The sequence below is a fragment of the Takifugu flavidus genome, chromosome 14 (assembly GCF_003711565.1).
Source record: "Takifugu flavidus isolate HTHZ2018 chromosome 14, ASM371156v2, whole genome shotgun sequence".
NCBI lineage: Eukaryota > Metazoa > Chordata > Actinopteri > Tetraodontiformes > Tetraodontidae > Takifugu > Takifugu flavidus.
Window position 1 is genome coordinate 7,292,268 of NC_079533.1, and position 25,809 is coordinate 7,318,076.

The window sequence follows — 25,809 nt, forward strand, 5'->3', positions numbered from 1 at the left end:
TCTCTGTTTTCTGGTATAATTGCAATCTATAACCGCCATGATGGCTGCGGAGCCGAGTCGATGCCAGCAGGGGGCGCTGCAGCATCATTGGATGGCGCGGCCGTGGGCGGATTTGCACTGACGTTGCCCACACTCGGGATTAAGTGTGTTATATGTCGCCATATCGTGCTGGATGGTTCGCTCGACTTCTGATAGAGGTTTCCAGTCTCTCCTTCCGGCAGTTCGACGCGTCCTGGGCGCTGCTGATGGGAGTGCGGACGGTGGCGCGCCTGGATGAGGACGCTGCCGAGGTCCTGCCACACTGATGGGGGCCGACGGCAGTAAAACCAGAACGGTGAGTATAGTTTTCAGGAGGTGTGACTCGCTGTGGGGGGCTTCCTCCGCTCCATGGGATGTTTTCACTTGAATTACAGGATTGTAGGCTTGTAACGCTCCTTGACGTTTAATTCTTACTCCACTTGGTACTACAACCCAAAATATCTTCCTTCTAAACTATCACTGAACTTGACACGTTACATCACACGCATTTGTGTTTAATACCGAATGCTCTGGCAAGCGTGACACATTTTTGTGTCCGAATAAACTAACAGATCTGTTTCCACGGCTGATGTCACAATGATGGCGATTATCTGCTGTGACTGACCAAAGATGTGTCCCTTCCTTTGCCTCACACGATAACAACATCCTGCACGGTTGATTACACTCATCTTGCACCACACTGCTCCAGATCCCAAGGGGGGGGGGGGGGGGGTCTGTGACCGAGTTACTGCAGAAACCAGTTACTTCCCGTTAAAATACTCAAAATCGTACTGGAGGGGGCCTCCATATTTATTTTGTAAAATCATAAACTTCCATCACAAGAAATCTTCCTATCATTGTGTAAATAAAAGTTTGGGGTTTTATTTTTATACTTGCATGCCATTAAATATTGAGAAATTCATTTCTGGGAAAATCAGGGGAAAATGGTGCAAAGCGCGCTGACGCAAACTGAATAATTCAGCGTTTTTCATGTACACAATCTGTGCAGTTGCTGAAAGGAGCGACAGACTTTCAATCATATCTGAAACGGTGTCTGCGGTCAATATGGAGCAACCTTAAGAGCACTATCAGAGGGGAAGGTTGCTTTGACCGCAGCACGACCAGGTCGATAAAAGTCGAGACTTGGTCCTCGAATAAAAACCCCTAATTTCACTAACAGTGCCGGTGAGACTTGGAGCTGGTCGAAGCACAACTGTGGGGTCTTTGACCTTTGTCTCAAGACTTTTCAGAAAATATTCAGATGTTTCAGAAGCCTCTTTAAGTGTTCTGCTCTTCCCTGTCCCCCCTACAGAGGTCTGAGGGTGAGGACTCATCTGGGTGGCGTGGGTTCTTCTCCAGCATGGGTCTGTCCATCCCAGCGACCCTCTGTCGTCTTGCCCCGCCCGGTTTGCATCTGAACCAGCGTCGAATGCTTCGAGGCAAGGCCCCAGACATCCCCGAGCACGTGTTGAGGTTGGCAGGGGTCGGCCCAGACAAGCTGAGAGCGGAATGGAGCTTTCCTGCTTTCATCGCCATGTTCCTGCCCGAATTCCCCCACAAAGTTGTGCCTGGGCACGAGCACTTTCAGGTGAAACTCGCCTCAAACACAGAACTGAGAGACGTGTCACATTTCCACACTCACATCACTGACATGTTTTGTTTTTGTTCCCTCTGTGACTTACTACCTTTATGTCTCTTCTGTTTTCCAAAACCTTCCAGGTGTTGAGTTACATCGCCAAAGGTTCATTTGGACCCATACTGAAAGTGAAAGACAAGGCCAGACAGAAAACATATGCTGTCAAAGTCAGTCTTCAGTTTCTAAACACAATCATTTTTATTGTTACTACAGCTTCCTAATTTGTGTGATTCAACAGGTTATTCCTAAAGCGGAGATTTTAAGGCTCGGGGTGTTGGAGCAGTCAAAAGAAGAAGTTATTATCCAGGTTAGTAATGAGAACTGGTCTTTCAAAATCTTTATCAATAAAAGAAAAAGTCCTGAAAGATGTTGAGATATTAAAGATTTAGTCCGTAAGATTTGGTGGAAGCGTCAAAAATCTCTCACATGACTCTTACTCTTTGGAACAGAATTGGACACTTCATTCAATTTTCTAACTTACTTAAAATAAAAATCACTTTGTATGTCCTGTTTAACTCAGTTAAATGTATTTTGTACTATAGTAAATAGAATGTATATTCATTACTGGCGCTAGTGTAGTTTGTATGTAAATCCAGGCCTCCTCAGATGTGGGTGATACAGAGGTAACCTATACTTTTATCACATTTATTCATCCTTCATGTATTCCATCATGAGGTCTCTTTGTTGGCTCTCAGTGTTTGGAAATCTTATGTTTCATGATCTAGAAGTGACGTTGTGTCTCTTGTTTGAGTTAGTGAGAAGTTTTGGACATGTCTTTGGCCCAAACGGAGATTTTACAGGTTGATTTTGGACCTTGTGTCCTGTGGTCCACAGCGTCAGGTTCATCATCCATTTGTCCATGACCTCCAGGACTGCTGGCAGACTCAGCGGCACATCTACATTAGTGAGTCAGCCAGAGACTAGTGACCCACCAACCCAGAACCACTGTCCAGAACCCTTGCACTCCACTCTCACCTCAGCACCAGTAGCGTTACCCAGGGTGTACCCGCAAACCTGAAAAGGACACAAATTGCTCAATTTATTCTCAGCGCTTTGTATTGTAACCCCAGCAGTTCTCCTGCAGCCCTGCATCCTCAGCCTGCCGGTGTTTGTGTGTGTCCTGTACATGCCCCCCCCCCCCAGAGTGGTTAACCTTTCCCTCAAATCAACTAGTGACCCAAAAAAAGTGTGACCCAGTTTGTTTGTGTTTCCCCACCCCCTCTGAGTGGAGTGTAGTCGCCCGAGGACCAGATGTTGAACCCAGTTTGTGCTCATGGAGTACACACACACACACACACACACACACACACACACACACACACCGCATGCGGAAGAGACGCCGCCGATGTGCAAAACAGAGACTCATCGTTGAATCATCAGACATACTGCACGTGTAGATAGAGGGCATATCTACAGAAATCAGGGTACAAAAGTTAAACAGCAGATTAAGAATTCAAACTGTGTCTCTCCATATATACATCATTCACCCCCCGAGTTGGACCATCACTTTCCAAACTCAGAGTTTGGTTTGCAGCTCCGGACTGGCACCTCTCGGTCGCAGCCCCCTGCTTTAGTTGGTGTTGCACACCCCACTACCCCCGCCTACACCCTGCACCTGCACGCCAGGTCCGTTTTAATGGTGATTTAATGCCTCTGCTCCCACAGTGTGCGACTACTGCAGCACCGGAGACTTGTACACCTACTGGCAGATGATTGGCCAGTTTACTGAGGACACGGTGCGAGTGTTTGCAGCAGAGTTGGGTTGTGCTCTCGGTGCGTATGGATGCTTAATGTAAACTGTATGTGTGCGTCAAATCTATCACTCACACAAATGACGCACATCTTATTTTTCATGTTTGTTTGGTTGTTTTTTTTTAAAGGATTTCTGCATGATTTTGGCATCATCCACCGGGATGTTAAGGTAACAGTGACAGGAAGTTAGCAAGAGGGGGCCAAATACCCAGAATATTGTACAGATGTACAAAAAATAGCCCCTTTGCTTTTTGGAAAATATTTTGTAAACCTCTGAATTGCAATTTGTTTCTAGATGGAGAATATTCTTCTGACTGACAACGGTGAGTAAGGACAGAGTCCAGGAGAACCTCCCAGAGAACATATTGTGAACGTTTGAACACCGTTGACAGAGAATAGCCTCTATATTACAATTATCTGATGAGATTTATGCAGATTTGATTGTCAGGTTGTTGTTTGTTTTGTTTTTTTTTTAAAAGAGAGAGATAACACTGTAAAAATGGTCTGCTCTAGGACACCTACGTCTAGCAGACTTTGGTTTGTCCCGTCGCCTGGAGAGGGGAGGTCGAGCTTTCACCATCTGTGGAACCATCCAGTATATGGGTGAGATGTCACAACACCACCTCCATTCTTATTTACACGTGAAGTGAATCTGTTGTTCTTGGACGTTATTAAATGAGTGTTGGTGGGGGGGACATCCTGTGCAGTGAGCATGCTCCCTTTGTTCTGCAGCCCCAGAGGTGCTGAGCGGTGGACCATACAACCATGCAGCTGATTGGTGGTCACTGGGAATTCTGCTTTTTTCATTGGTCACTGGCAAAGTGAGGTCTTTACTCCTGTTGTCATGACACACTGTTTCTTTTAAATCTGTTTGGAGGGTTTTTCAAAGCTATTTTAATGCAGCAGAAGATAAAAGCTGAACTAATTATCGCTGAAACATTCTAATAATTACTTAATGATGATGTTTGTCATAGTGAAAATTCATTTTTTGCAGTTCCCTATGCCTCCAGAGTCTGACCACTGCAGTATGCTCAGAAAAGTGAGGAGTTTTCCCTATGAAATGCCCCTTAGTTTCAGCCCGCCGCTGGCATTGCTAATAACTGAGGTAATCACAGGAAATGTAAACTGCAGCCAGATTTTCTGCCTTTATTTTAGCTACAAACGGTTTGATCGACACTTCTTGCTTTCTAGCTTCTGTGCAAGAGTCCCTCCCGCCGCCTGAGGACCCTCGAGCGCTTCAAACGCCAAACCTTCTTCTTTGGGATGACATTTGACCTCACCCTGCTACAGCGCCAGCCCGTGGAGGTAACTGATGTTGTGATCATTCCCTACACGTTCCATGGAATCCCACATATGTAGAGATGTTTTCCTCTCCTCAGGTGATTCTCGAGCTAAGAGAGAGACCCGATCGGGCCGCCAAAGCCCGGCGAGGCTTCACTCTGTCCCTGCAGCCTCTCAAGGGCTTCGACTACGACTCTTTCCTCAGCCCACCTGCCACCCCCGAGACGCTCCTGGAGGCTGGAGCCCACATTCACAGCGCTGCACCACTGCCCGGCCCAGCACTCCCCCTGCAGCCTGCTCAGGACAAAGGCCAACGCTGGGAAGTGTTTGTCTGACAGAGCTTCTTGTTACTGACCCTCTAAAGATGTATCAGCCTGCTGTACAAGTGTTGCTACACACTGGACCTGTAGTTTTGCTATGAGGAGTTTATGTGGCAATCCCCACTTCCCTACAAATACTGGGATGATTTGAAGATTTTGTGTTCCACTGGAAGCATGTTATCGTTACTTGTTTGCCTTTTTCCAAAGAGCACCTTTTCAGGCATATTGTGTTTGCTCCAACATTGCAGAAGGAACATTGCAGCACCTTCTGTTTGTCCCCGATGGCCAATCACTGCTTCCTGTTCGTACTTGCAGCAGTCGCTCTTCATCAGTTATTATTTGATCTTTTCTATTTCAGCTGTTCTCCTGTTTAATATTTTGATACATCATAACCTTTCCCAGACCTTTTCTCCCTGATTTATGGCAGCAGAAACATTCCCTACTCCATTCCCTAATCACCAGTGTCTTTTGACTGACTTTTTTACCTGTGACTCAGGGAGGCAAAATGTGTGTCCTGATCTGAGCTGGTGCATGTTTGATAGATTTTTGCTGCCTGGCCAGTAATCACACCTTCATCAGATCATCATATTATGGTGTATTTTATAATATATGACCTTGTGTTGTATCCTCATTGCCTCACATTTCATCCTGATCTTCCTTATATGTCACATAAAAAATGATTTCCAAACATTTATAAAAAAAAACTTTTATGAATATTTTGAATGATTTTAGATGTTATGTTACAATGTATTTTTGTAATTACCTTGTCGCACAGAGGGAATATTAAACACCTACTGTACAGTGACCTGGATGTTTGTCTTTATGAAATGTGAAAGGAGCAATGAAATTTTTTATATATATCAGTGGGGCTCTAGAAAATAATGCTTCCATCGCCCATCAAAACATTTTTGTACCCATTCTGCACAATATCGAGCACTGTACATTCACTCTGGGTACTGTGCAGACTTCATTTCATTTCATTTTTTAGTGTTCAAACCTTTACGAGCAAATGCACATTTATGAAACACAATCATGAGAAATATGTTTGTTCACTATTAGTTTATTCAAATATACAGATGTGAATGATCAACATTTGAATAAGATGTAATCCAGCATTAGAAACTGAAATCATTTTATATTAATAACAGTAATGACCAAAATAATATATATATTTTTTCATGATGCTATTTCTGGTTTTCCTTGATTGAAGGATCTATCAGAACCTCCAGGGACAGAAGACAACTGCTCTTTAGGAAAGCAATTTTTAAAAGGTGTTTAAACTGGGTGAAATGAATTGTTACACATTTCTAGCTCTTATCTTTGCAACCTATAAGTTACCTTATAGGAAATCATGCAACCTTTTATGAGTCTATTCCTGTTACTAAAATAATAAATAAAACCTGAATTTCCCTCAAGGATCAATAAGGCACTTGGCTGAGATTGGCTGTATGACCTATTCACTCCCATAAAGACTTCAAATAATATATGATTACTTTTACTGTATGTTGTTTTTCTTAATATTACTTTGTGTTCTCAAGAAAATTACAATAGACACTATAAGTATAAGCGTATATGTTTAATTCATAGTGAAAAAAAAAAGATTTTGATGGGACTGATTTAAAAAATAATCTACATTATTTCATTTATCAAACCCTGTTGGTCCCAAACTGAGGCAACCGGAGGAGTATGTTTTCTAAGATTTTGCTGATTTGACGCAGAGAAAATTAAATCTGTCAGAAGATGTCGACGTTTGTACATCCACAAACATGCAGACTCATTCTGGTTACTGCAACTCTATGGGCGAAGGGGCTGCTCTGCGCATGCGCGTCCTCTCATCACCATCAGTCACGTGACGCCGCGACTAAGCTCCGCCCCCGGCTCTGGGCTTTAGTAAAGGGTCACGTTGCGCTGCAGCACTGAACCAGGAGACACCTACGCATCCTCGACACCGAACAAACCTGCTCTGTACGCTCCCAGAGAACCATTAGCAGGTAAGAATGAGCCCAGAACCATTCGCCACGGTGTCTCCAGTCACTCATAACAAGTGTCATCGATTAAGGAACGATTTAAAATGTAATGTCGATGGTGATGCTCTGCGCCACCTAAGCTAACTATATCTTTTAGCCAGTTAGCTGCAAACGAATTTTATTCGTCAATCCGACGCCTGTTGCTCTTAATTCGTCGTATAAATGTTTTGGTATAAAGTTAATACATGTCGCAGCCTTTCTGGTTGCGTAAAAGTTGCGTTTATTGCCCCATCATCTAAATACGCAACAGGAAGGGCGTGAAAACGGTGACCTTCAGGGATGAATGTCTATTCTGAGGACACTGGGGTGCATTCTTGACGCGTAAAGAGTCGTTCCATGACTTATTGTGAAAGCTACATTTGAGGGAAAATGGTGGCAATATTCTGCCTGTCTGTTGCGGTCGTGTGAGCTGTCAGTGAGTATATGCGCCGAAGCACGTAGACCATCTCTGGGAGGAGGGGGAGGGGGAGGGGGGTAACCTGTAGCTACACCATCAAACGTTCAAATCACACCATTCAGGCTTCAGACTTTTGAGTGGTTCATTGTTGAACAAAATCAGATTTAATATGACGTTCAGGGGAATTTCATTGAACAACGTGGTTTTCAGTAATGGTGGTTTTACCAGGAGTTCCTGCCGGTGATGCAAATGAAACTGTGCATAGAGATTTATCGACGAATGGAGGTGGATGCCTTTCATATTCTACAGTTAGTGTGCTCACAGTCTTTCCCACGGTTATTCTCTGAAGCCCCTTTTGACGAAGGGGGCTTTATCAACCACTCTTATGTGGGAAATGTGAGTTACTGTTTTCCTACACTCCCTCAGAAGTCTCAACTTGTTGCTTAAACTGCAATGCACGCAGCTTTGTCATCAATCACCTTTGTATCAGCGTGCTGAATGGGAAACGGCACCCCCTCTAGCAGTGCTGGATCCAGGCCCGAGGATAAGACCCAAAAGGCAGAGACTTGCACCACTGTCGGGAGCAACAGTCCGTCTGGTAATAAAATGCAGCACATTGACAAGGCTTTTGGCTTGAGGTAGTGCTGCCCGGCAGAAGCAGTCTTACCCCCTTAGGGGGTCACGCAGCTTGCAATGTAGAGAATAAGCAAGGTAGGTAAATCCCCAGGAGGGCTTATTGATGCGGATCAATACGATCAATACTGCATATACCATTTTGCAGTTTGGTAGTGGGTGGGAGTTTAACCCCGCATGCTTGCTTATAGTCCTGGAACCGTTAAGTCTGTCAGGCCATCGGACGCTTTGATCAGTCAATTTGGACTTTTTAATTTCTCTTTTGGGATCTGTTTACCCCGCGTTCTGGTAACGGAGTTGTTGTAACTGTGGCGGGCCCATTATTAGACCCAGGGATCGTCATCGTGCCACCACAGTAGCAGCGTCTCCATCCTGATGTCGCACTGCAGAAGCCGTCGCGTGTCGCACATTTGCTGCGCAACAGGCAGCGCACAAATGACCGAGAGCACGGCGGAGCATCCGACGCCAGCCTTTAATTCATATCAAAGGAGTAGACGAGTCCCGAAGGTGACATCCAGATATAGATAACAGCCAGTATTGTGTCTGGAGCTGTTGGAGCAGTTGCACTGGTGTGACATTATGCATATTTATATTATCCTCTTTAGTTGTCAGCTGGGTGCAGGTCCAAATATATACACTTCAAACAGCGCAGGCCTGGTCTGAGTGTTGCTCCTTAACCTTTTGCAGGTTTTGCCAGTGCCACGTCTCTCCCCTGCTGGGGGCCATTGTCCTTGACTTCCCCTTTTCAAAGCTCTGCCTTTGGCAATTGATATGCAGTAACGTACTTTAGTTCTCTTTCCTTTACGGATCAACACGTTTGATAGCATTATTTGAACGTGCTGACTTTGGGTAAAGTGACTTTTTTTAAGTAAATTCCACACCAGACCTGGAGTCGGTAGAAAGGGTTGCTGTGGCCTGCAGCTTCCTCACAAAAGACTGCAGATATCTGCTGAGCGTGACTTTCCGTAGAACCTGTCATGGGTTAGACGTTATCAAGTGTAGATACCTTCTTTCAGTCTTACCCAGTTACACAGAAGCATTTTCGAGTTCTGCGCCGTGGTGCCGGTGCACTGTAGCCCATAGCGTGAGCTCTGAATGTTATCAGGTTTAAGCCGGGGATTAGCAAAGGATATAATGGACGGCAGGTAGTACACTGCCACAATAATCTTGTTTTTTTGGTTGCCATTAGCAGCTGGAATAGTTTAATCATTTTCACACATGCCGGTGTTGGAAATGGTGACACAAACATAGAAATGTCCTTCGGATACACCTTAATTTTCAGTTTCCAGCAAAAAATAAAGCAATGCGACTGAAAAATGAGTTTGCAAATGTGGAAACAAACCTGATGTTTGTCACAACTAGGAATTTAAAGACAGAGTGTCACAATGGGAAGAAGCTTTTGCATTGAAACGTCGCTGAGGAAGGAGAACCGCTGGGCCCAGCATCCAGTCCTGAGTGTGTAATGAGCGCTGGTGTTGGTGCCATGTTGCGTAACTGCTGCCTCCCTGGCTTCTGTGAATGGGATGGCGGGAGGGGGGGAGGGTTACGTAACTGCTTAGTTGTGGCGGAGCGAACAGGGAAAGACGGAACAAATGAAAATGGAGGCATGTTTGTGCACGTTTATACTCTACTCTGTCGTCCACCAGGAAGCAGGAAGCACACACACACACACACACACGCCTCGTTTTTTTTCTACAAATATCTTTTTCCTGTTGCGGCTTCGAGCGGCGCTTCATGCTCCAGCAACATAGGCATGTAGCTGTAGACAATAGCAGGACCAAACAATGACACCAGCGCCTGTCATCATAAAACGCACCGTAAAAGAATGCGACCTTGCCCCCTCTTCCAGCCACCATGACTCACCAGTACCCCGCGCTGACCCCTGAGCAGAAGAAGGAGCTGCAGGAAATTGCTCAAAAGATAGTGGCTCCAGGAAAAGGCATCCTTGCTGCTGATGAGTCCACCGGTACGCACGTGCACCAAATACTGACGTTCAGATTCGCCGTACAGCAAGCTTACGATTCATCTGTGTGTGTGTGTCGTCTACAGGCAGCATGGCCAAACGCTTCACCCCCATCGGGGTTGAGAACACAGAGGAGAACAGGCGCCGCTACCGCCAGCTGCTCTTCACGGCCGACCAGCGCATCGACAGCTGTATCGGCGGAGTCATCTTCTTCCACGAAACGCTGTACCAGAAAACAGATGACGGCGTTCCCTTTTCCAAGCTGATCAAAGACCGCGGCATTGTTGTTGGCATCAAGGTGCATTTCCCCCCCCATTTAACCCCCATCAACCTCCATTGCTCAGTTATATCTGTCTGTACACAGATTTTATGCTCCCAACTCTTCTTGCCTTATTTGGTGGCCCTTCCTTTGACTCGCACCTCCTCAGGGACAGTGCTGACAGTGTGCTACAGCTAAGTGTTTCAGCTTAGCTGGAATGTCCTCACAGTGTGCAGGGAAAGGAAGCCGACAGCATGTTTAGATACTCGCCAACCCCTATGTAATGTGGGTGTGTGTGTGTGTGTGGGGGGGGGGGTTCCCTGATTGTTGTAGGAAATACGAGCCACTATTTCTGTTTTGCCTCCACAGGTGGACAAAGGTGTTGTCCCTCTCGCTGGAACAAACGGAGAGACAACCACTCAAGGTAAGCTGCACCGAATGTTGCGCAGCTAGCAAAACGCCGTCCTCTTTCTGATGGTGTGTGTGTGTGTGTGTGTGTGTGTGTGTGTGTGGTGTGTGTGTGTGTGTGTGTGTGTGTGTGTGTGTGTGTGTGTGTGTGTGTGTGTGTGTGTGTGTGTGTGTGTGTGTTGGAGCGCAGGTCTGGACGGGCTGTCTGAGCGTTGCGCGCAGTACAAGAAAGACGGAGCAGACTTCGCCAAGTGGCGCTGCGTGCTGAAGATCAGCAGCACCACTCCATCTGAGCTGGCCATCTTCGAGAATGCTAATGTTCTTGCACGATATGCCAGCATCTGCCAGCAGGTGGGTGTGAGCGTAGAAATCGCTATCGAGTTACGATGATTCAACTCACCCGCTGCCTTTACGGTCCCTTTTTACAGAATGGTATTGTTCCCATTGTGGAGCCCGAGATCCTCCCCGATGGAGACCACGACCTGCAGCGCTGTCAGTATGTCACCGAAAAGGTAACGCAGAAATTGGAGCTTTTAGTCTCGTCTTCTTATCCACACTGGGGTTCGAACCAAGAACCCTCCGTTTCTCAGCCCAGTTCCTGACAGACTTGCCTATCACTGCTATACTAAAGTATATTTGATCACAAATCTGTTGCTGATTATTGTTTAGAATTAAATGTTTAATCTTTACAGTGTCTTTACAGTCCGTGCGTCTGTCTGTCTGTCTGTCTGTCTGTCTGTCCGCTCAGGTGTTAGCTGCGGTGTACAAAGCTCTGTCAGACCACCACGTATACCTTGAAGGCACTTTGCTGAAACCCAACATGGTTACAGCCGGACATTCCTGCACCATCAAGTACGGCAGCGAGGAGATCGCCATGGCTACCGTCACTGCCCTGCGCCGCACCGTGCCTCCTGCCGTCACAGGTCACACACCATCGTGCCTCAACTGTCGCCAGACACAAAACATTTTGGGAATTTGATTTGAAAGTACCTTTTTAAAAAAAATACCATTCCAACCATTCTCAGTTGTTGACTGTGTGTTATTTTTTCCTCCTCAGGAGTGACATTCTTGTCTGGTGGCCAGTCTGAAGAGGAGGCCAGCATGAACCTTAATTCTATTAACAACTGTCCTCTGGCCAAGCCGTGGGCCCTGACCTTCTCCTACGGCCGTGCCCTGCAGGCCTCCGCTCTGAATGCGTGGAAAGGACAGCTGAGTAACGAGAAGGCCGCCACCGAGGAGTTCATCAAACGCGCCGAGGTCAGACGCGGCAATGAAAACACGTCAAATGTTTGTTCTTTGTGGAGCTTAACTGGAATATCACTCCTCTGTCTTCTAGGCAAACGGCAAAGCTGCTCTGGGCAAGTTCGAGTGTTCAGGAAGTGGTGGCGCCGCAGGGCAGTCCCTCTATGTGGAAAACCACGCCTACTAGACCAACTTCCACATTCAGCCGTGGTCTTCTTGTAGTCTTATAACTGCTCCGCTATTTCCCCTCACTCCTCCATCAGTAACAGGCCTGCGCTGTCTACTGTACTTTAGAGTTGTCAGAATTATTATAATTACATTATTACGTGTCTCTTTAAAGATTGTGAAACTAAATTAAAGGGGAGAGGCTTTTTTTTTTTTTTTTTTCTATTTAGTCCAACAAATCACATCAGACAAATCGTCAGTCAGTATTCAGTTGTGCCTCATGTGAACAGTCTCCACTTTGGAGCCACTCCCAGCACGCCAGATCAGCCCGTGTGTCAGTGTTTGGATTGTTAGACCATGAAACACCTCACTGACATCCTGACAGCAGGACCAAACGCTTCCTGGTGGCGCCAGCGTGAGAAGCTTTTCCAGACAGCTCCAGCAGAGGTCAGTAGTGCCCTCTGTTATTGACCACAGCACACCAGGGGGCCACCCTTCGTCATTATCAGCTTTCCGTTCACGCACCTAGGACCACCATTAATGGACACACGTCGTGCGCCTGTTTCAGTATAACATTAACTTTAAATTGCATCATGTGAGTAATGTTTTTTGGTTGTGTAAAGGTGTCGATATTATGATGCTTGTGTGTCTTTCTTCCCCCCCCGGATCCCCTCTGCACGCCCCACAGGAAGAGGTGGTTTATGTAGTGAGGACCAACATTTGGGGTTAGCAGCAGGGGAGCCAGTCACTGCTGTGTTTGAGTACTGTGATGTTTGTGACGTTAATATGGCTCTTGAAACATTTGGTGTCTCAAATAGTGGAGAAAAATAAATCTTTAAAACTCGCAGAGATGTTGTCCGTTGCATTCATTTCTCTTTGGTTGACATCTAAGAATCTGGCCGAGGTCTTTTTGAGGCGGTCGTCAGGCTTCTCTCCAAAATTCCGTTAAACAATTTTCCTCACTTAGTGCACTGTTTTCTAGTTTAAAGCTGGAGAACTATTATAACGTAAAATGACAGAGCAGAAACCTGGCAATTAGGTGAAATTGCCTAATTTTAATGATGTTAAATTAAATCTGGTCATGTTTATGTCTCTCTGTTTTAACATTTAAATGGAAACAAAGGAGTGGACTTAGAAACATCTACATACCTGAGAGAAGAGAGTTCAGAACTGTTCATGTTGAGGATGCTGTTTAAATCCACTCATATCAGGATAGACATCCACACACCCAGAATATATCTATCATTTTAATTATGAATCAGGTTCATAGATCAAATGATCTGTTTCCTACGTGTGCATCAGATGGGATAGAGAAGCAAATTTAATGTGATTTACATTTGAGTATGTTTTGACTACATTTGTAGGTCTCATTAATCCCAAATGTTTTTAAGATGCGTGTGTGTGTCTCAGTTGCAGTAGAAGTCCCAGTTCTGAAATTAAAAGGGAAGATCTGTAATTAGAAGCCACCACGCTTGACTTAAGAAGGTGTTCAGGTGTGTTGGCTCACCGTGGTCTTCACTTCAGTGTCGGCTGGCATGAGCGGGAGGACCTCCTTCACTACACTGCTGGGAAAGTGTCCAATGCGAGCCTCCTGCTGTCCATAATAAGAGTCCTGCACCTGCAATTGAACGTATGAACAAACCTCTGAGCTATCAAACGCATCTTTGGATCCTTTTTACTGTATCATCCAGTGTAAGAACATACAGTGCCGGCCCAGAAGAGGTTCCCTCTGCCCTTCAGCATAGCATAAACGTAGATGAGCTGGCCCTGTCTGAAGGTGATGAACCTGCAGTCAGCAGTGTTAAAATCCTGCAGGGCTTGAGCTATCAAGATGGGGTCTGCAGAGCAGAACGTGGTTTGATTACGTCTCATTCTGGGTCAGAAATGGACAAACACTTGGTTCTACTCACGGCTGCAGTCGGCGTCAGCGCAGAGTTTCTTGGTGGAAAGTTTAGACATCTGCTTCCCTCCTTCGCAGGTCGACAGCAGGAGCCAGAGGGAAAGAGCGAGCCAGAGTTTGGAGGCCATGTCTGTGGGAGAGCACCAGGAGAACCGATGATAGAAGATTTTCACAGGTCTCTTCTCTGCTTGCTGTCCCCAAGACAAACAGGGGTCTCTTGTTGTTACTCCCCCAGCCCCTAAACACAGAGAGAGAGAGAGAGAGAGAGAGCGAGAGAGAAGGGTCCTTTCAGGTTGTTCAGGCAGGTAAACAGAGCAGGAGGGGAGCGAGGAGGAGGGGGCAGATTAGACAGAGCCCTGCTTGTGCTGTGACCTTTCCCCTCTCTCCTTCTCCGTCCGGCTGTGGCACACTGCCCAGATTTACCGGTCAGCAACACACTCCTCTGTGATCCTTATCCACCTAGTGGCCTTGTCCACGGCCACTAGGTGTCAGAGCGGCAGGCATCTGACGGCAGATGCTCACCATCCACCCTGCCACGGCAGATTCCTCCCTCTGCGGCCTGTCTGGCTCCAGAGGTGGAGCCACTGGCTGTATTTACATACTGTATGTTTCCACTGCCAGGGAAACCAGCTGAACCTCTCTTGTGCAAACACACACACTCACACTAACACACACCTACCCAACAGGAAGACTTTACCTGCTTGGTATGAGTCGGCTGGCAACGCGCAGGTAAGACAAACTCCATTTTTGTCCTTTCCAGTCCGGTAATTTCTTTTGTCTCCCAAACATCAGTTTAATTCAAAGGTTTCTCTCCAGGACTGAAGTTGTTGGGCCGTGAATCAGCAGCGAGTTTCAGTGGAATCCGCGGCACTGACAGGTGACTCAGGGAACGCTGATGTTTCAATCAAAGTCTACAGTCAATGCAAAGGTGTTTTCATGTCTTTTCCTCATACGGCAAACATCAAATGGGACTGGCCGAGAATGTTGTATTTGTATAAATGATTAGTGGGACACAGTGTTCTTGGAATTTAGGGAGGGGGAGTGAAGCAGAGATAATAGTTGAGCTGGTATTTCGGTCAGAGTAACAGTAGGAAGTGTTGCACAAAAGACGCCCTCCAGGGCCACATGGGATTGTATTACTTGTACACAACTAGAACTACTCACTAAGGTCATCTTTTCGATCCTGAAGTTCCCAGTGAACGTGCTGGTTTACAGTTAACTGGGGTATTTGTTTCACCCTCAGAGGCATCTGTGAAGGCAAGAGGACTTGGGACTGATGAGAGCGCCGACAGAGATGCACCATGAGTAGAACAGAGGATGGGAAGTGAATCGTCCGCTCTGGATCGGACCGTCAAGGAAGGGGAAGTTCTGATCTTCAACCTTCGTCCCATCCACCTGCTGCTGCTGTGATGTTTGCAGACTGAGCCTGTCTGGGATGTTTACTCCAAGGAAGACCAGCCTCCCCTCCCCCAGCCTGGAGGACTCCTTCTTTCCTCTGTCCTCGTCCTCATCTGTGTCCCTGTCCTTTGTGCGCCCTCAGTCCACATCATCCCCCGGCAACTGTGACAGCGGGGGAGGGCTGGACCCGGACCTGATCCTGGCTGCAGAACTGGGGCAGGCTCTCCTGGAGAAAAATGAGGAGCTGGCGGCCTCTCTGGAGCAGAGCAAGAGGCAGGTGGAGGTGCGAGAAACTGCGAATCAGCGATTATTAATGGAGCTCCTGGAGCAGTCTTGGATTACAGCAATTACACATTCTCAATAACTATTCTTACCCCCATTGGGGCCCATTTTCTCCTCATGGGGTCAGGGGAGATTTAATCAAGAGTGACTGAATTAGCGCACCTCTACCTGCTGAGAGAACGAGAGAGCGTTCCAGGACGCCCTAAATAAGACATCCGAGTTGTTGAGAGGTTACTCTTCTCACCTAGTAAGCGCTGGAGATGTAATCAAAAATAGAGGATTGGGATATCCCACTTTTGTCTAAGCTGGTGTTAGCGTGAGTGTAGCACTAATCCTGAACTCTGCAAGTTACATAAAAGTGTTGTCCGTAGATCACAACCTTTCTTACCTTCAGCTTTAAATGATTCAAAGTGTTCAGGCCAGTGTGTCTAAAAGTAGCATCTTTTGTGATGTGTCAGGCTTTACAGCAGGAGAAGCACGTTCTCCTGAGGAAGCTGGAGGTGAACGAGCTGGAGTCCGGGCAGAGGGAGGCCGAGCTGGTCGCAGATTTAGCTGCGGCCAAGGCCGAGCTGGAGCGGCATCACAGCCAGGGACGCGACCGGCGGAGAGATGAGAGCGGGCAGCTGACCCAGCTCGCCAGCCACAATCAGCGGCTGGTGGAGCAGCTTTCAGAGGTGATGAAGCAGAGGACGTCACTCAGATGGGGGGGGGGGGGGAATGCAGCCGAGCAGGTTCAGATGTCACAGCCACACCAGACTTTGCACAATGTTTTGTCTCAACTCTTGGTCTTCCATCCGCACAGGCCGTGACGCTGGAGCACTCCCTGAGGACGGAGCTACGCTCCCTCAGAGACGAGATGGAAGAATCCTCATTCAGCCGCAATATTAACTTCAAACAGTTGGAGGGCATACAAGCAGAGGTACCTGTTGCAATGAATTCAGTGGGGTCTGCCGTCGCTGCAGACTTCTAAACACATCTCTGTGAATGAAAGCATGGAAAAGCTTAATAATTCGTGAATAAGGCGAGATAACGGATGGGTTTGTGCCTTATCACAGCAATTAGGCACGTTTAGAAGGTCACAGCCTCAAGTTATTGTAGTTGTGATGGGACATCCTTTGCAGAACCGAGTTTTACTGGAGCGTCTTTCGCACATGGAGGTGCAGCTGGGAGCTTCAGAGGAGGATGCCGAACGCCTCCGCAGGGAAAGGGAGCAGCTCCGAGAGAGGCTGTCAGAGCTGCAAAGCACCCTGAGAGAGAAGGAAGCAGAGGTGAGCATTGCATGGGTGGATCCCGGGCAGCAGGGGCGCTCACCTGCGCGTCTCATCGCTGCTCTGGCCGCGTGTTTCACCTGTAGATAGAGCAGGAGCAGGGCCTGGTGTTTGAGCTGCGAAGCATGAATCACACCCTCCAGCAGAAGGCTCTGAACATGGGAGAGGACGGCATCCTGGACGGCGTGCAGGCACAACCTCTGTCTCTCCTCAGTGAAATTCAACAGTCACAGGTCTCACACACACTCCCACACACACACACAACCCCCCCTCCACACACACACACACACAGACACAGACACACTCAGAAAGATGCCTGTATCCTATATTTTCTGTTTCTAACCAGGCTAAAGAAGCCCTTCTAGCTCACTCCTCCGTCCTACAAGCCAAAGATAAGGAGATACAGCTGCTCAAAGAGGAGGTGTGTTTGCTCTTCTGTCCTAAAACATCTAGAATATGAACTGTCCACAGCAAAATGTATTTTCCCTCCAGATTATTTTTGGTGTTCAACTCAGTAAACGTAGAATTCCTGTGAGGTTGAATGTCAGTCTTTAGCCTGAATTGTTCATACAGCGTGTAGGTGAAGAGGCGCCCTACAGAGCTGATGCGAGCGCGCAGAACTTTGCATTGATACGCGTTCATCTGAATTTGAATTTCACACATTGCAGCTGCAGTCCCAGCAAGAAGAACTTGAAGCCCTGAGCGAGGAGATAAAACCATTTAGAAACAGTCCTGGGATGCCAAGTTACAGGTGACTTCATTAATACAACGATTCTCTAGAGAAACCTGTTTGGTGTGTGTGTGTGTGTGTGTGTGTGTGTGTGTGTGTGTGTGTGTGAGTGAGAGATAACTGGAGCAATCACACGTTCCAAGAGTTTACAGTAATAATGTAGAAAGACTTGCTGTAGACGTTCTCTTTTTAAAATTATCATTGCAATTGAATAAAATATTTCCATAGGTGTAAATTAGCTTTATTGTCATCATTTACATGTATGGAAATGACAGACTTTTTCCTCATTTATCAGCGTGCATGTGTTCTCTGTGTTGTCGTGCAGCTCTTTGGAGAGCGAGCTGGCCACGGTGCGTCAGGAGAAAGAGTCTCTGACGCAGCAGCTGCTCAACACCATCAAACACAAGGTGGCGCTGTCCCAAGAGTTAGAGGCCTGGCAGGTAGGACCGAGCGCAGTTAAACAACGATCTTTTCCTATTGGTAACTGGGCCTGGGGTGGTGTTGCAGGAGGACATGCGCTTGGTGATCAACCAACAGGTGCTGCAGAGGGAGGAGGAGAGGAAGAGGGAGAAGCAGGAGGAGAGGGAGAAGACGGGAGGTCTTCAGAGGAGCAAGTCTCTGAAGGTGAAGGGAGAGGCAGGGAAGGGATTCTTCTCCTTTTTCAAAGACAAGTGACAAAGACAAGCAGCAGCAGTTTTACCAGGCCTGAACCTGTGCTGGTCTGAGACCAGCTACCCATGTTTACAGCCTCAGATTTGATATATTTATGTAGAGATGAATTTACTGGGTCAGGACTTTATATTAAACTCTAAAACCACTAAGTGATTGTATCCCTTTTACAACTTGTTACAACTATGTTAATAACTGTCTTATCACTGAAAGGGAACAAGCGGAGATTATGAAAACACAAACTGGAACTGATATAAATAATATTTTTATTAAATTAAAGTTCCAAAAGATAGTCATTCCCTCCAGCCACCTCTGTTTACATCAGATAATGAAATATGTAATAACACATATGCAAACTGCTCAAGTAATATGTAGCACGTCCAGAAGCGTCCAGGCTGCCGACGCTCATTATCTACCTACATTTACATACAGTACAGTCGCGGCCCGGCACGGTCGGTGCAGATCCACTCTCGCGTCGCTCAGCTGGAGTTGTCGGGTCAGCACCATTTTGTCTTCCAGTAAAAAGCAGCCTTTTGTCCACATGTTGGACCTCCCTCGCTTTAGAGAAGGACGTGCACCTGATCATACGCACATATGATTTCTGGCCTTTGGACGCAGTCTGAATAATGAAGGGAAATGATCAATTTAATGAGCTGCGTTTGGGGCTGTTTTAAGCATAATCCTACAGAATATCAAACCAGTCAGTTTTATTGCCAAATCTAACATGGATCCCAGTTTCTATCGACCAATATTTCCCCCTTTAATTAGAAAAAATTTACAATGACTCCTTTAAAAATGCTCGACAGAAAAATCAGGTAAAACACTATATCTCTGAATATATAATCATATAATGATTAGTTATAGTATAAAACATGATTTTGTTTTCAGTGCAATAAATCTCTTCTATTGTTTTCCCAGGAAGTGATGTGCAATCTGGTTTTAGATCAAATGAAACAGAAGCTTCTATTTTCCCCTTAAAAACCGTTTAAACTAGACAAAGCATGACCTCATTTTTGTGAGGTAGACTTGAAATACTGCGAGGAGGCGGTTTGGGTCGGAACACCCAGCCGGGACAATCGTGTCGTTCGGGGCTTGACTGAAGCTGTTAGAGTAACCTGGATGAATCAACTCAGCTCTGAAACAGGTCTCTGCTCAACTGTCCTGAGGCTCATCCCACGGTGACGCCAAGCCCCACCTGGAGCTTGTCACCACGGTGATTCACAAAGGCTCCCATGATCAGCGTGGCAGGGAGCGGGGTCAGACGCTTCTCCAACACCCCTCCTATGATGCACCGACTGTTAATCATACCTGGACGAAGACAAAAGTGTTTTTTGACCACTGCTCATGAACGCAGGACCCTAATGGACGTTTTAAATGCCTCGAAACTCTTTGAATTCAGATTACACAAAAGTAGTCCGACAACGTTGGGTCCCCTCTTCTGCTTCTAGTCCAGTTGAACCTCAGACTCCAAGCCCAGTCCCCTACAGACTGAGCCCCTACAGTGGTTGAACCCGTGACCTTGGCGCTATTGATGCCTAAACTACAGTAAGATATGTACAGATAATCTACCTCGAAATACCATGTTGGCCTCTGGAAGTTCCATTTGGTATCCAAATGAGGTTGTGGTCTCCTGTGTGCGAGTGCTGGCTTCGAACTCAACCCCTATCTGGATCTGGAGAACAAAAGACCAACATTTCTATGCTGATTCTGATGTCTTCCTGACGGTGGGACAGCAGTCACTATCCTCACTACCTGCTTGTTGGCTCGGTGATAATAGCTGGCATGGGCACCTCCTTTTCCAGCATTCAGTGTGGCTACCCAGTTTGGTCCTGGCGAAGGAAAGACAGAGAGAATGAAATAAAAAGAATCAACCGTGCAAATCTATGGAACATTGAGGAATGATTACTTGAGTATTGTCCTGCCAAAGTGAGAATTCCTCCTTCCTCTGCTCGGCCCCGGTGGTAAACCAACTCCCCTCCTAACACCAACCCAGAAGACACACTCTGCAGGAAGTGTGCCACAAGGATGACTGCCCGGCACCAATGCAGCAAATACACAAATGAATAACACAAATAACACACGAAAAACACAATGAATAACAATGAAGACTTCTTTTCTATGATTCTATTGCATCCCCGATCTTTAAAAGACCACAAAAATCAAGTCGATCTTTTTAGTAATTCACCGTTTCACTATTGGAGGGTCAATATATGAATGCACATTCCTCAATAACTCACCTGACTCCCGGAGGACATCTGGGTTGGCTACAGTCACTGCAGCAGTAAAGTCACTTCCTCTGTACTCAGTCTCAAACTGCCAGGTTACAAACTGGGACTGTTGGGTCTACAGCACAAGCAGTAATAATCAGAATTAGTTAGACCTCTTTCATATTCTGCCCCTGAGAATGGAGTCAGAGTGTGTGTTAGAATCTCACCTGGAACACTGTTCTAGCTCGTACGCGCTCCGTGAGATGCAGCAGAGCGTGAGCGTTCAGGCTACCAGACGAGTCCATCTCACCAATCAACGCTGGAGCATCCTAAAGAGGGTGGAAGGGTTAAGCTGCAACGTATCGTCACAAAAATGATTGTGGTTGTTGGTATTTTCAGATGAATATCATGTTCAACCTTGTCTTTGCTGTAATCATCAGACTGAAGATGCTCCACATGGAATCTATAGTAAGAAGGACTGACAGCACTTAGATGCAGCATATGACTGGCCTGGAGACAAAGCAACATGTTTAAAATGGAAATAGAAGAGATTGACACAGCACATTTGAAATGGGATGATATTTGGGAAAAGACACCTTGAAAAAGCTGCTTAAAGTTTTATTAACAATCATCTTGATGCCCTCAATTTGTTGTGGAAAGACATCTAAGGACGGGAAGACATAAAGTAAAACATTAAATTCAACATTAATAGTAAATGACACCTTGAAATTTCACACTTAAAAATGTTGCAGCCTCTGTGATAACAAACTGCCAATTTGTGCGCTCTAAAAGTGGTCACACAAACCTTTACAGCTCCTGTGGAGAGAGTGGAAGCTTCCTGGGTTGGGTAAGCGTCCATCTCTCCTCTCCCAACGCGGAGGACTGTCCCAGTGAGCAGGGTGTGAGTCCCAACGAGAGGAGGACTGGTTGGAAGAAAAAGGCCAATTATGATGGCCAGGATTGGAGGATAATGCCAGAACACTTCCCATGTGGGGAAACACTTTCTGGAAGACACAAAGGAATATAAGAGATTCATGATGAGAATAATATCTATGCAAACATTCAGTTCCATTCAAAACCAACACCCTATAGTGAAAGCATAACGATATAAATCAATTTAAACCCACTTATTATTTTAAAAAGTCTTGTCGTATGTTTAAACCACAGTTCAATTTTGTAATGGCCAATTTTTGGGTCGCTTCAAAGCAAAGCTAATGTTTTTATCATCATAGCCGTTAGCTAGCATGACCTTAGCATCGATAGAGAACAACCCTTACAAAGCCGAATTTGTTTTTGATACGTACTTTCGTTGCGGCCGGCACACTTTAAAATCCCGAATGGAAAAGAAAATTGCACATAACAAAGACTGACAAGTGAACCATTTGAAAATAGCGAACTACAATTGATGCTGGGATGTACTGATGCTGCACGCAGAGCCCTCCTTCTTCCAGATGTGATGCGCCACCCTGAAAAAGCGTCCCTCATGAAACCGCAAAAACGTAATCTGTAGCGTTTCGATTCAGCCAACCGAGACGATTTGCGTCTTGAAAATATCGTTGTTATCCAAATAATAATAACGTGTGAATATATATCTCGAAATGGGATACATTTTCTATTTTTGAGCTGGAGTTAAACTAACGAGTGAGGATAGTGAGATTGTTTCTCGTCGGACTACTGTATGTGTGACACTTGTGTCCTACAAGTGAAATTGTTCGGCTTTCGTCTTTTGGACTGTCAAGGCACATAAACCCGGGTTTGGAGAGCGCGTTACAATTAGTACAGATTTTCTTTCTTTTGCCCATTATATGATTGGCAGGAGAAAAAGGTTAACAAACCGACACAAATGTCGTAGACCATGATGGAGAAATTTAAAGGTGACCACCGTGCGACTCATTCTTTGGGGCTCCAAACGGTAAATGCAGACGCGTCGATGCAGTGAAAATTCGTTTATTTTGGCTCCCTGTCGTTTGCCTTTGGATCGCACATGTCTTTGCCAGGGTCGATATTGCTCGTCGGGGAGGGGAACTTCTCATTTTCTGCCTCTCTAAGCCAACAACACAATGAAACGGCGACGCGCGTAACAGCCACCTGTCTGCAGAGCGAGGAGGAGGCGCTGCGGCATGAAGGGGCCGCAGAAAACATCCAGATTATTAACAGCTCCGGTATGCGTGATTGCTCTATACCTAATAATGTTGCCACATTTTCTTTGCGACGCGCTCCGTTATCAATAAAGGCTGGATTCACGCAAAAACTAGATTTTAAAAATAGATCAGCAGAACTAGTGGTCTGGGTTATTAGAGCCGCAGTAATGTGGCACCGGAGGAGGTTATCTCATCCCAGACCTGGAAAACAACATCGCGACACAGAACCAGTATTTGCTTGTGTTAGGTATACCAATATACGCTGTCTTACAGGCAGGATTTGAATTTAGGTCAGGGAAACAAGAGAATCACTCAACGTCTGTGCCTTTTTCTTCAGGGAGGTAGCTGCCTGCTCTAATACATGAGACTGAGCTGTGTTATGAAGGCATTCGATCAATACTGACCATCAAATCAGAGTCCAAACAGAGACCATAAGCCTGCCCGGAGAAAGGAGCGCTTAGTGATTCTGTTTTTACAGATATTCTGTATTGAAGAGTAATTGTGCTGCACTGTCATCTATAAAAGTGCTATTTTTATTGTGTGACCAGGTGGAGCAGTGGTATTCGGAGTGGACTGCACAAGGCTGGGGGAATGTGCTTGTCTTCAAGACCCTTTGTTTGACCTTGTGGTCTTTAACTTCCCTCACTGTGGAAGAAAGAGTGGCGTCAAAAAGAACAGAGATCTTCTCAAAAACTTCTTCCTCAGGTACAACGATATCTTGTCACACAGATCTCTTCCATGAATATTCCTGCTTGTTTGTTTTTTTTAGATTTTTGACAAAGCGTTGGGTTGAGGACAACTGTGCCGAACATTTTTAACAGTTTGTTAACATTTAATAACCCAACAGATTCACACCTACCTGAAAAATTATTTTGCATTGTCCCTGTTACTGATTTTCAGTGTGTAACAGCTACTAATTTTAAAAACATATCCTAAATATGTTATACTCGTTGAAACTGTAACAATCACTAATTTATTCCTCCAGTTGTGTTCAGGTATTGGCTGAAGACGGAGAAGTTCACGTTTCCTTGTGCAATGGGCAAGGCGGGACACCGGCAGACCAGCCGAAGCGAGAGTGGCACAATAGCTGGCAGGTGGTTGCCATGGCAGCAGAGGCACACCTGATCCTCACTGACGTCCGTCCTTTTGAAAGCGAGAAGTATCAGAGCTACAAATGCACCGGCTACAGGTGAGGCTTGCGGTTCTCAGGTGGAAGCTTACCAATGTGACGGCTGGTGGGGGGGTGTTTTACAGGAGCCAGGATAAGGGCTTCCATGTGGAGAAAGCTTTGGTCCATGTGTTCACTCGCAGCCTCCCTTACACTCCTGCTCAGACGCTCACAGTCGAGGAGACCGTTGACGGGCAGAAAGTTGAGTTCAACCTGCCGGCCGAGCTCAGTGATTTCATGTTCAGGTACGGTTCGAGACACTGATGCGCTTGGACGGCAACAGAAACAATCCCATAAACGCATTTTGTCTGTTCCGTCAGAGGGTTCCTCTCTGCTAATTCTGTCCACCCCGTGAGACTGGTACAAGACTTTCTTCATAAAGGACTGACAGAGAAGTGGGCGGTCCACATGGTGACGGAGAGCGTTCCTTTCCTCCTCACAGCCGAGCGGCTACAGGCGTGCCCCCATGGTGTCGACGCCGCACGCTGGTACCGGATCCGTCCCGCTGAGAGAGAGCTGGGCGCGGACAAACAGGACGGTAGCTCGGATAAAGCGGACCCGACGAGGAGCAAAGACCAGGCAGACGCTGCATCTGAAGGGGACAGTGGCATTTATGTGCTGCGTCCATCTTTGCTCCCTCAAATAGACGAGCTTTTCACTAAAAACGCAGAGTGTGTTAACAGTGCAGCGAGTCATGGGGAGAATGATAAAACCATTGAAGGACATTCAAACGAGGGACATAGCGACACCTGTAAACATGCTCCCAGTTTGTTTGGTATGAGCGGCTTAGTTTTTAGAAATGTGTCTGTCAACCTTTGGGCTCTGCCATCATTTCACCAGCTTGTCCTCAAGGGCATCGTTCCCTCAGAATGTAACCCAACCGCTCTGCTGGGACAGAGGCTGGAGTCTTTGCTCGGTCCTTACGGCGTCTCTCTGGTAAAAGAAGAGGGAGGTCTGAATGTGACAGCGAAACCCGTGGGTGTAGTCGGAAACCTGTTTGCAAGCAACCATGGTGATCACACCAGCATCACAGCTTGTCTAAATTTGGACCTCCTCGCTGTTGTCCTCTTCTCACTCCCAGACTGGCGGCTGCTGTGGTCACATGACCCGCGCTTTTTGAAACAGTTTGCACTGCGGCCCTCACCTGGGGAAGCTTTCCACCCATTCTCACTGTTCCCTGAGCACATCAGCTTTGACATCAGCTTCTGGACGGCGTCCACGTACGAGGAAAAAGAGTTCCACGCAGTGGTCCGAGAGGCCAGCCACGGCACTGTGGAGCGAGTTAAACTCATCGATAGGTTTTCTCACCCCGAACTAAGTCAGACCAGCTACTGCTACAGACTCACCTACCACTCACACACACACGCCCTGTCACACAGCCAAGCGCTGCAGTTCCACAAACAGCTGGAGTCCTTGCTTGCCTCTCGTTTGCAGGTCACCATCAGGTAGCTGAAACGCCGCCATTAGACCTCATCTTGAAACTAAAATCAAAGCTATAAACTGTTGCTGAAAGGTTACAGGACATGAGGCATTTTTGTCATGTTGTATGTGTCTCAAATGTGACTGTGTTTCAGTTGTCCTTCCTAATGAATCATGTTATTTATTGTAATTTGTGCCGTACTGAAAGTCTTAAGTGTGAACAAGCATTCGGCTAAGTAATTTATAATAAAGGGGCCATGAATTAAATCATCAGTGGCATATTAGTGTTTGTTAAAGAACCAACTTGTACCCATATGGTAATGGAAGAAAAATACAGGTAACTTTTCTTTTAAATTAAATACCAACACTTACAAAGCATCTGATTTCAGGTTGGAGTATCTAATAATTGAGAACACAGATTCCACCTATTACCGCAGTAATTGAGGAAATCCTTCTCTCTGTAGCACCATCTCAGAGGATCCCTTCATGTCTTAATCAATATTAACAGCAGTGAAGGGCCAAACTG

General features: G+C 46.3%; 6 protein-coding genes across 9 annotated transcripts; 4 read left to right on the top strand and 2 right to left on the bottom strand.

The window, feature by feature from the left end:
- The first annotated feature begins 84 nt into the window (after positions 1-84).
- rskrb (ribosomal protein S6 kinase related b) lies at positions 85-5,812 on the top strand. The gene is made up of 13 exons (XM_057054670.1): positions 85-334; positions 1,331-1,606; positions 1,738-1,821; positions 1,893-1,961; positions 2,489-2,558; positions 3,320-3,427; positions 3,535-3,575; positions 3,702-3,729; positions 3,920-4,009; positions 4,139-4,227; positions 4,401-4,511; positions 4,598-4,711; positions 4,786-5,812. Exons 1-13 carry the CDS (start codon positions 305-307, stop codon positions 5,020-5,022), a joined length of 1,347 nt encoding a protein of 448 aa, XP_056910650.1. The 5' UTR covers positions 85-304; the 3' UTR covers positions 5,023-5,812.
- A 1,030-nt stretch (positions 5,813-6,842) lies between these two features.
- Positions 6,843-12,948, top strand: aldocb (aldolase C, fructose-bisphosphate, b). 2 transcript variants are annotated; one of them, XM_057054675.1, is made up of 9 exons: positions 6,843-6,998; positions 9,914-10,030; positions 10,114-10,325; positions 10,656-10,710; positions 10,885-11,045; positions 11,123-11,206; positions 11,443-11,617; positions 11,752-11,951; positions 12,031-12,948. In XM_057054675.1, the coding sequence occupies exons 2-9, from the start codon at positions 9,919-9,921 to the stop codon at positions 12,121-12,123; spliced, it is 1,092 nt and encodes a 363-aa protein (XP_056910655.1). In that variant the 5' UTR covers positions 6,843-6,998; positions 9,914-9,918; the 3' UTR covers positions 12,124-12,948. The 2 variants fall into 2 exon arrangements, with proteins under 2 accessions (XP_056910655.1, XP_056910654.1); XM_057054674.1 differs by lacking the exon at positions 6,843-6,998 and adding an exon at positions 7,915-8,029.
- Positions 12,949-13,330: 382 nt separating this feature from the next.
- Positions 13,331-14,837, bottom strand: mia (MIA SH3 domain containing). Its single transcript, XM_057054684.1, has 5 exons — positions 14,699-14,837; positions 14,012-14,239; positions 13,806-13,939; positions 13,609-13,719; positions 13,331-13,531 (listed from the first exon to the last, which is right to left on the bottom strand). The coding sequence occupies exons 2-5, from the start codon at positions 14,127-14,129 to the stop codon at positions 13,508-13,510; spliced, it is 387 nt and encodes a 128-aa protein (XP_056910664.1). The 5' UTR covers positions 14,130-14,239; positions 14,699-14,837; the 3' UTR covers positions 13,331-13,507.
- bicdl2 (BICD family like cargo adaptor 2) lies at positions 14,581-18,500 on the top strand. Of its 2 annotated transcripts, none has more exons than XM_057054672.1 (11): positions 14,581-14,730; positions 14,818-14,878; positions 15,245-15,682; positions 16,140-16,355; positions 16,484-16,600; positions 16,803-16,949; positions 17,036-17,182; positions 17,296-17,370; positions 17,618-17,700; positions 18,005-18,119; positions 18,187-18,500. In XM_057054672.1, exons 3-11 carry the CDS (start codon positions 15,437-15,439, stop codon positions 18,352-18,354), a joined length of 1,314 nt encoding a protein of 437 aa, XP_056910652.1. In that variant the 5' UTR covers positions 14,581-14,730; positions 14,818-14,878; positions 15,245-15,436; the 3' UTR covers positions 18,355-18,500. The 2 variants fall into 2 exon arrangements, with proteins under 2 accessions (XP_056910652.1, XP_056910651.1); XM_057054671.1 differs by having other exon boundaries at positions 14,640-14,730; positions 14,818-14,929.
- Positions 18,501-18,597: 97 nt separating this feature from the next.
- Positions 18,598-22,204, bottom strand: si:dkey-71l1.1 (uncharacterized protein LOC569883 homolog). The gene is made up of 10 exons (XM_057054676.1): positions 21,860-22,204; positions 21,361-21,559; positions 21,152-21,219; positions 20,973-21,065; positions 20,783-20,884; positions 20,586-20,691; positions 20,255-20,377; positions 20,101-20,177; positions 19,918-20,020; positions 18,598-19,656 (listed from the first exon to the last, which is right to left on the bottom strand). Exons 2-10 carry the CDS (start codon positions 21,542-21,544, stop codon positions 19,517-19,519), a joined length of 996 nt encoding a protein of 331 aa, XP_056910656.1. The 5' UTR covers positions 21,545-21,559; positions 21,860-22,204; the 3' UTR covers positions 18,598-19,516.
- Positions 22,205-22,222: 18 nt separating this feature from the next.
- Positions 22,223-25,551, top strand: fdxacb1 (ferredoxin-fold anticodon binding domain containing 1). 2 transcript variants are annotated; one of them, XM_057054660.1, is made up of 5 exons: positions 22,223-22,429; positions 23,245-23,401; positions 23,682-23,885; positions 23,951-24,109; positions 24,185-25,551. In XM_057054660.1, exons 1-5 carry the CDS (start codon positions 22,411-22,413, stop codon positions 25,311-25,313), a joined length of 1,668 nt encoding a protein of 555 aa, XP_056910640.1. In that variant the 5' UTR covers positions 22,223-22,410; the 3' UTR covers positions 25,314-25,551. The 2 variants fall into 2 exon arrangements, with proteins under 2 accessions (XP_056910640.1, XP_056910639.1); XM_057054659.1 differs by having other exon boundaries at positions 22,224-22,717.
- Positions 25,552-25,809: the final 258 nt, after the last annotated feature.

Coding starts and splice junctions, on each gene's coding strand:
- si:dkey-71l1.1 (XM_057054676.1), bottom strand. CDS start 21,544: ATGGGAAGTGTTCTGGCATTATCCTCCAATCCTGGCCATCATAATTGG. Junction 20,378..20,585: donor AGATGTCCTCCGGGAGTCAG/GTGAGTTATTGA, acceptor GGTGCCGGGCAG/TCATCCTTGTGGCACACTTC. Junction 19,657..19,917: donor GGCCAACATGGTATTTCGAG/GTAGATTATCTG, acceptor GTCTTCGTCCAG/GTATGATTAACAGTCGGTGC.
- fdxacb1 (XM_057054659.1), top strand. CDS start 22,540: ATGTCTTTGCCAGGGTCGATATTGCTCGTCGGGGAGGGGAACTTCTCA. Junction 23,402..23,681: donor CTCAAAAACTTCTTCCTCAG/GTACAACGATAT, acceptor TTATTCCTCCAG/TTGTGTTCAGGTATTGGCTG. Junction 24,110..24,184: donor CTCAGTGATTTCATGTTCAG/GTACGGTTCGAG, acceptor CTGTTCCGTCAG/AGGGTTCCTCTCTGCTAATT.
- bicdl2 (XM_057054672.1), top strand. CDS start 15,437: ATGTTTACTCCAAGGAAGACCAGCCTCCCCTCCCCCAGCCTGGAGGAC. Junction 15,683..16,139: donor AGAGCAAGAGGCAGGTGGAG/GTGCGAGAAACT, acceptor GTGATGTGTCAG/GCTTTACAGCAGGAGAAGCA. Junction 16,601..16,802: donor TGGAGGGCATACAAGCAGAG/GTACCTGTTGCA, acceptor CATCCTTTGCAG/AACCGAGTTTTACTGGAGCG.
- rskrb (XM_057054670.1), top strand. CDS start 305: ATGGGGGCCGACGGCAGTAAAACCAGAACG. Junction 335..1,330: donor ACGGCAGTAAAACCAGAACG/GTGAGTATAGTT, acceptor TCCCCCCTACAG/AGGTCTGAGGGTGAGGACTC. Junction 1,822..1,892: donor AGAAAACATATGCTGTCAAA/GTCAGTCTTCAG, acceptor GTGATTCAACAG/GTTATTCCTAAAGCGGAGAT.
- aldocb (XM_057054674.1), top strand. CDS start 7,930: ATGGGAAACGGCACCCCCTCTAGCAGTGCTGGATCCAGGCCCGAGGAT. Junction 10,031..10,113: donor TGCTGCTGATGAGTCCACCG/GTACGCACGTGC, acceptor TGTCGTCTACAG/GCAGCATGGCCAAACGCTTC. Junction 10,326..10,655: donor GCATTGTTGTTGGCATCAAG/GTGCATTTCCCC, acceptor TTGCCTCCACAG/GTGGACAAAGGTGTTGTCCC.
- mia (XM_057054684.1), bottom strand. CDS start 14,129: ATGGCCTCCAAACTCTGGCTCGCTCTTTCCCTCTGGCTCCTGCTGTCG. Junction 13,720..13,805: donor ACCTCTTCTGGGCCGGCACT/GTATGTTCTTAC, acceptor GTTCAATTGCAG/GTGCAGGACTCTTATTATGG. Junction 13,532..13,608: donor ACACTGAAGTGAAGACCACG/GTGAGCCAACAC, acceptor TTTTAATTTCAG/AACTGGGACTTCTACTGCAA.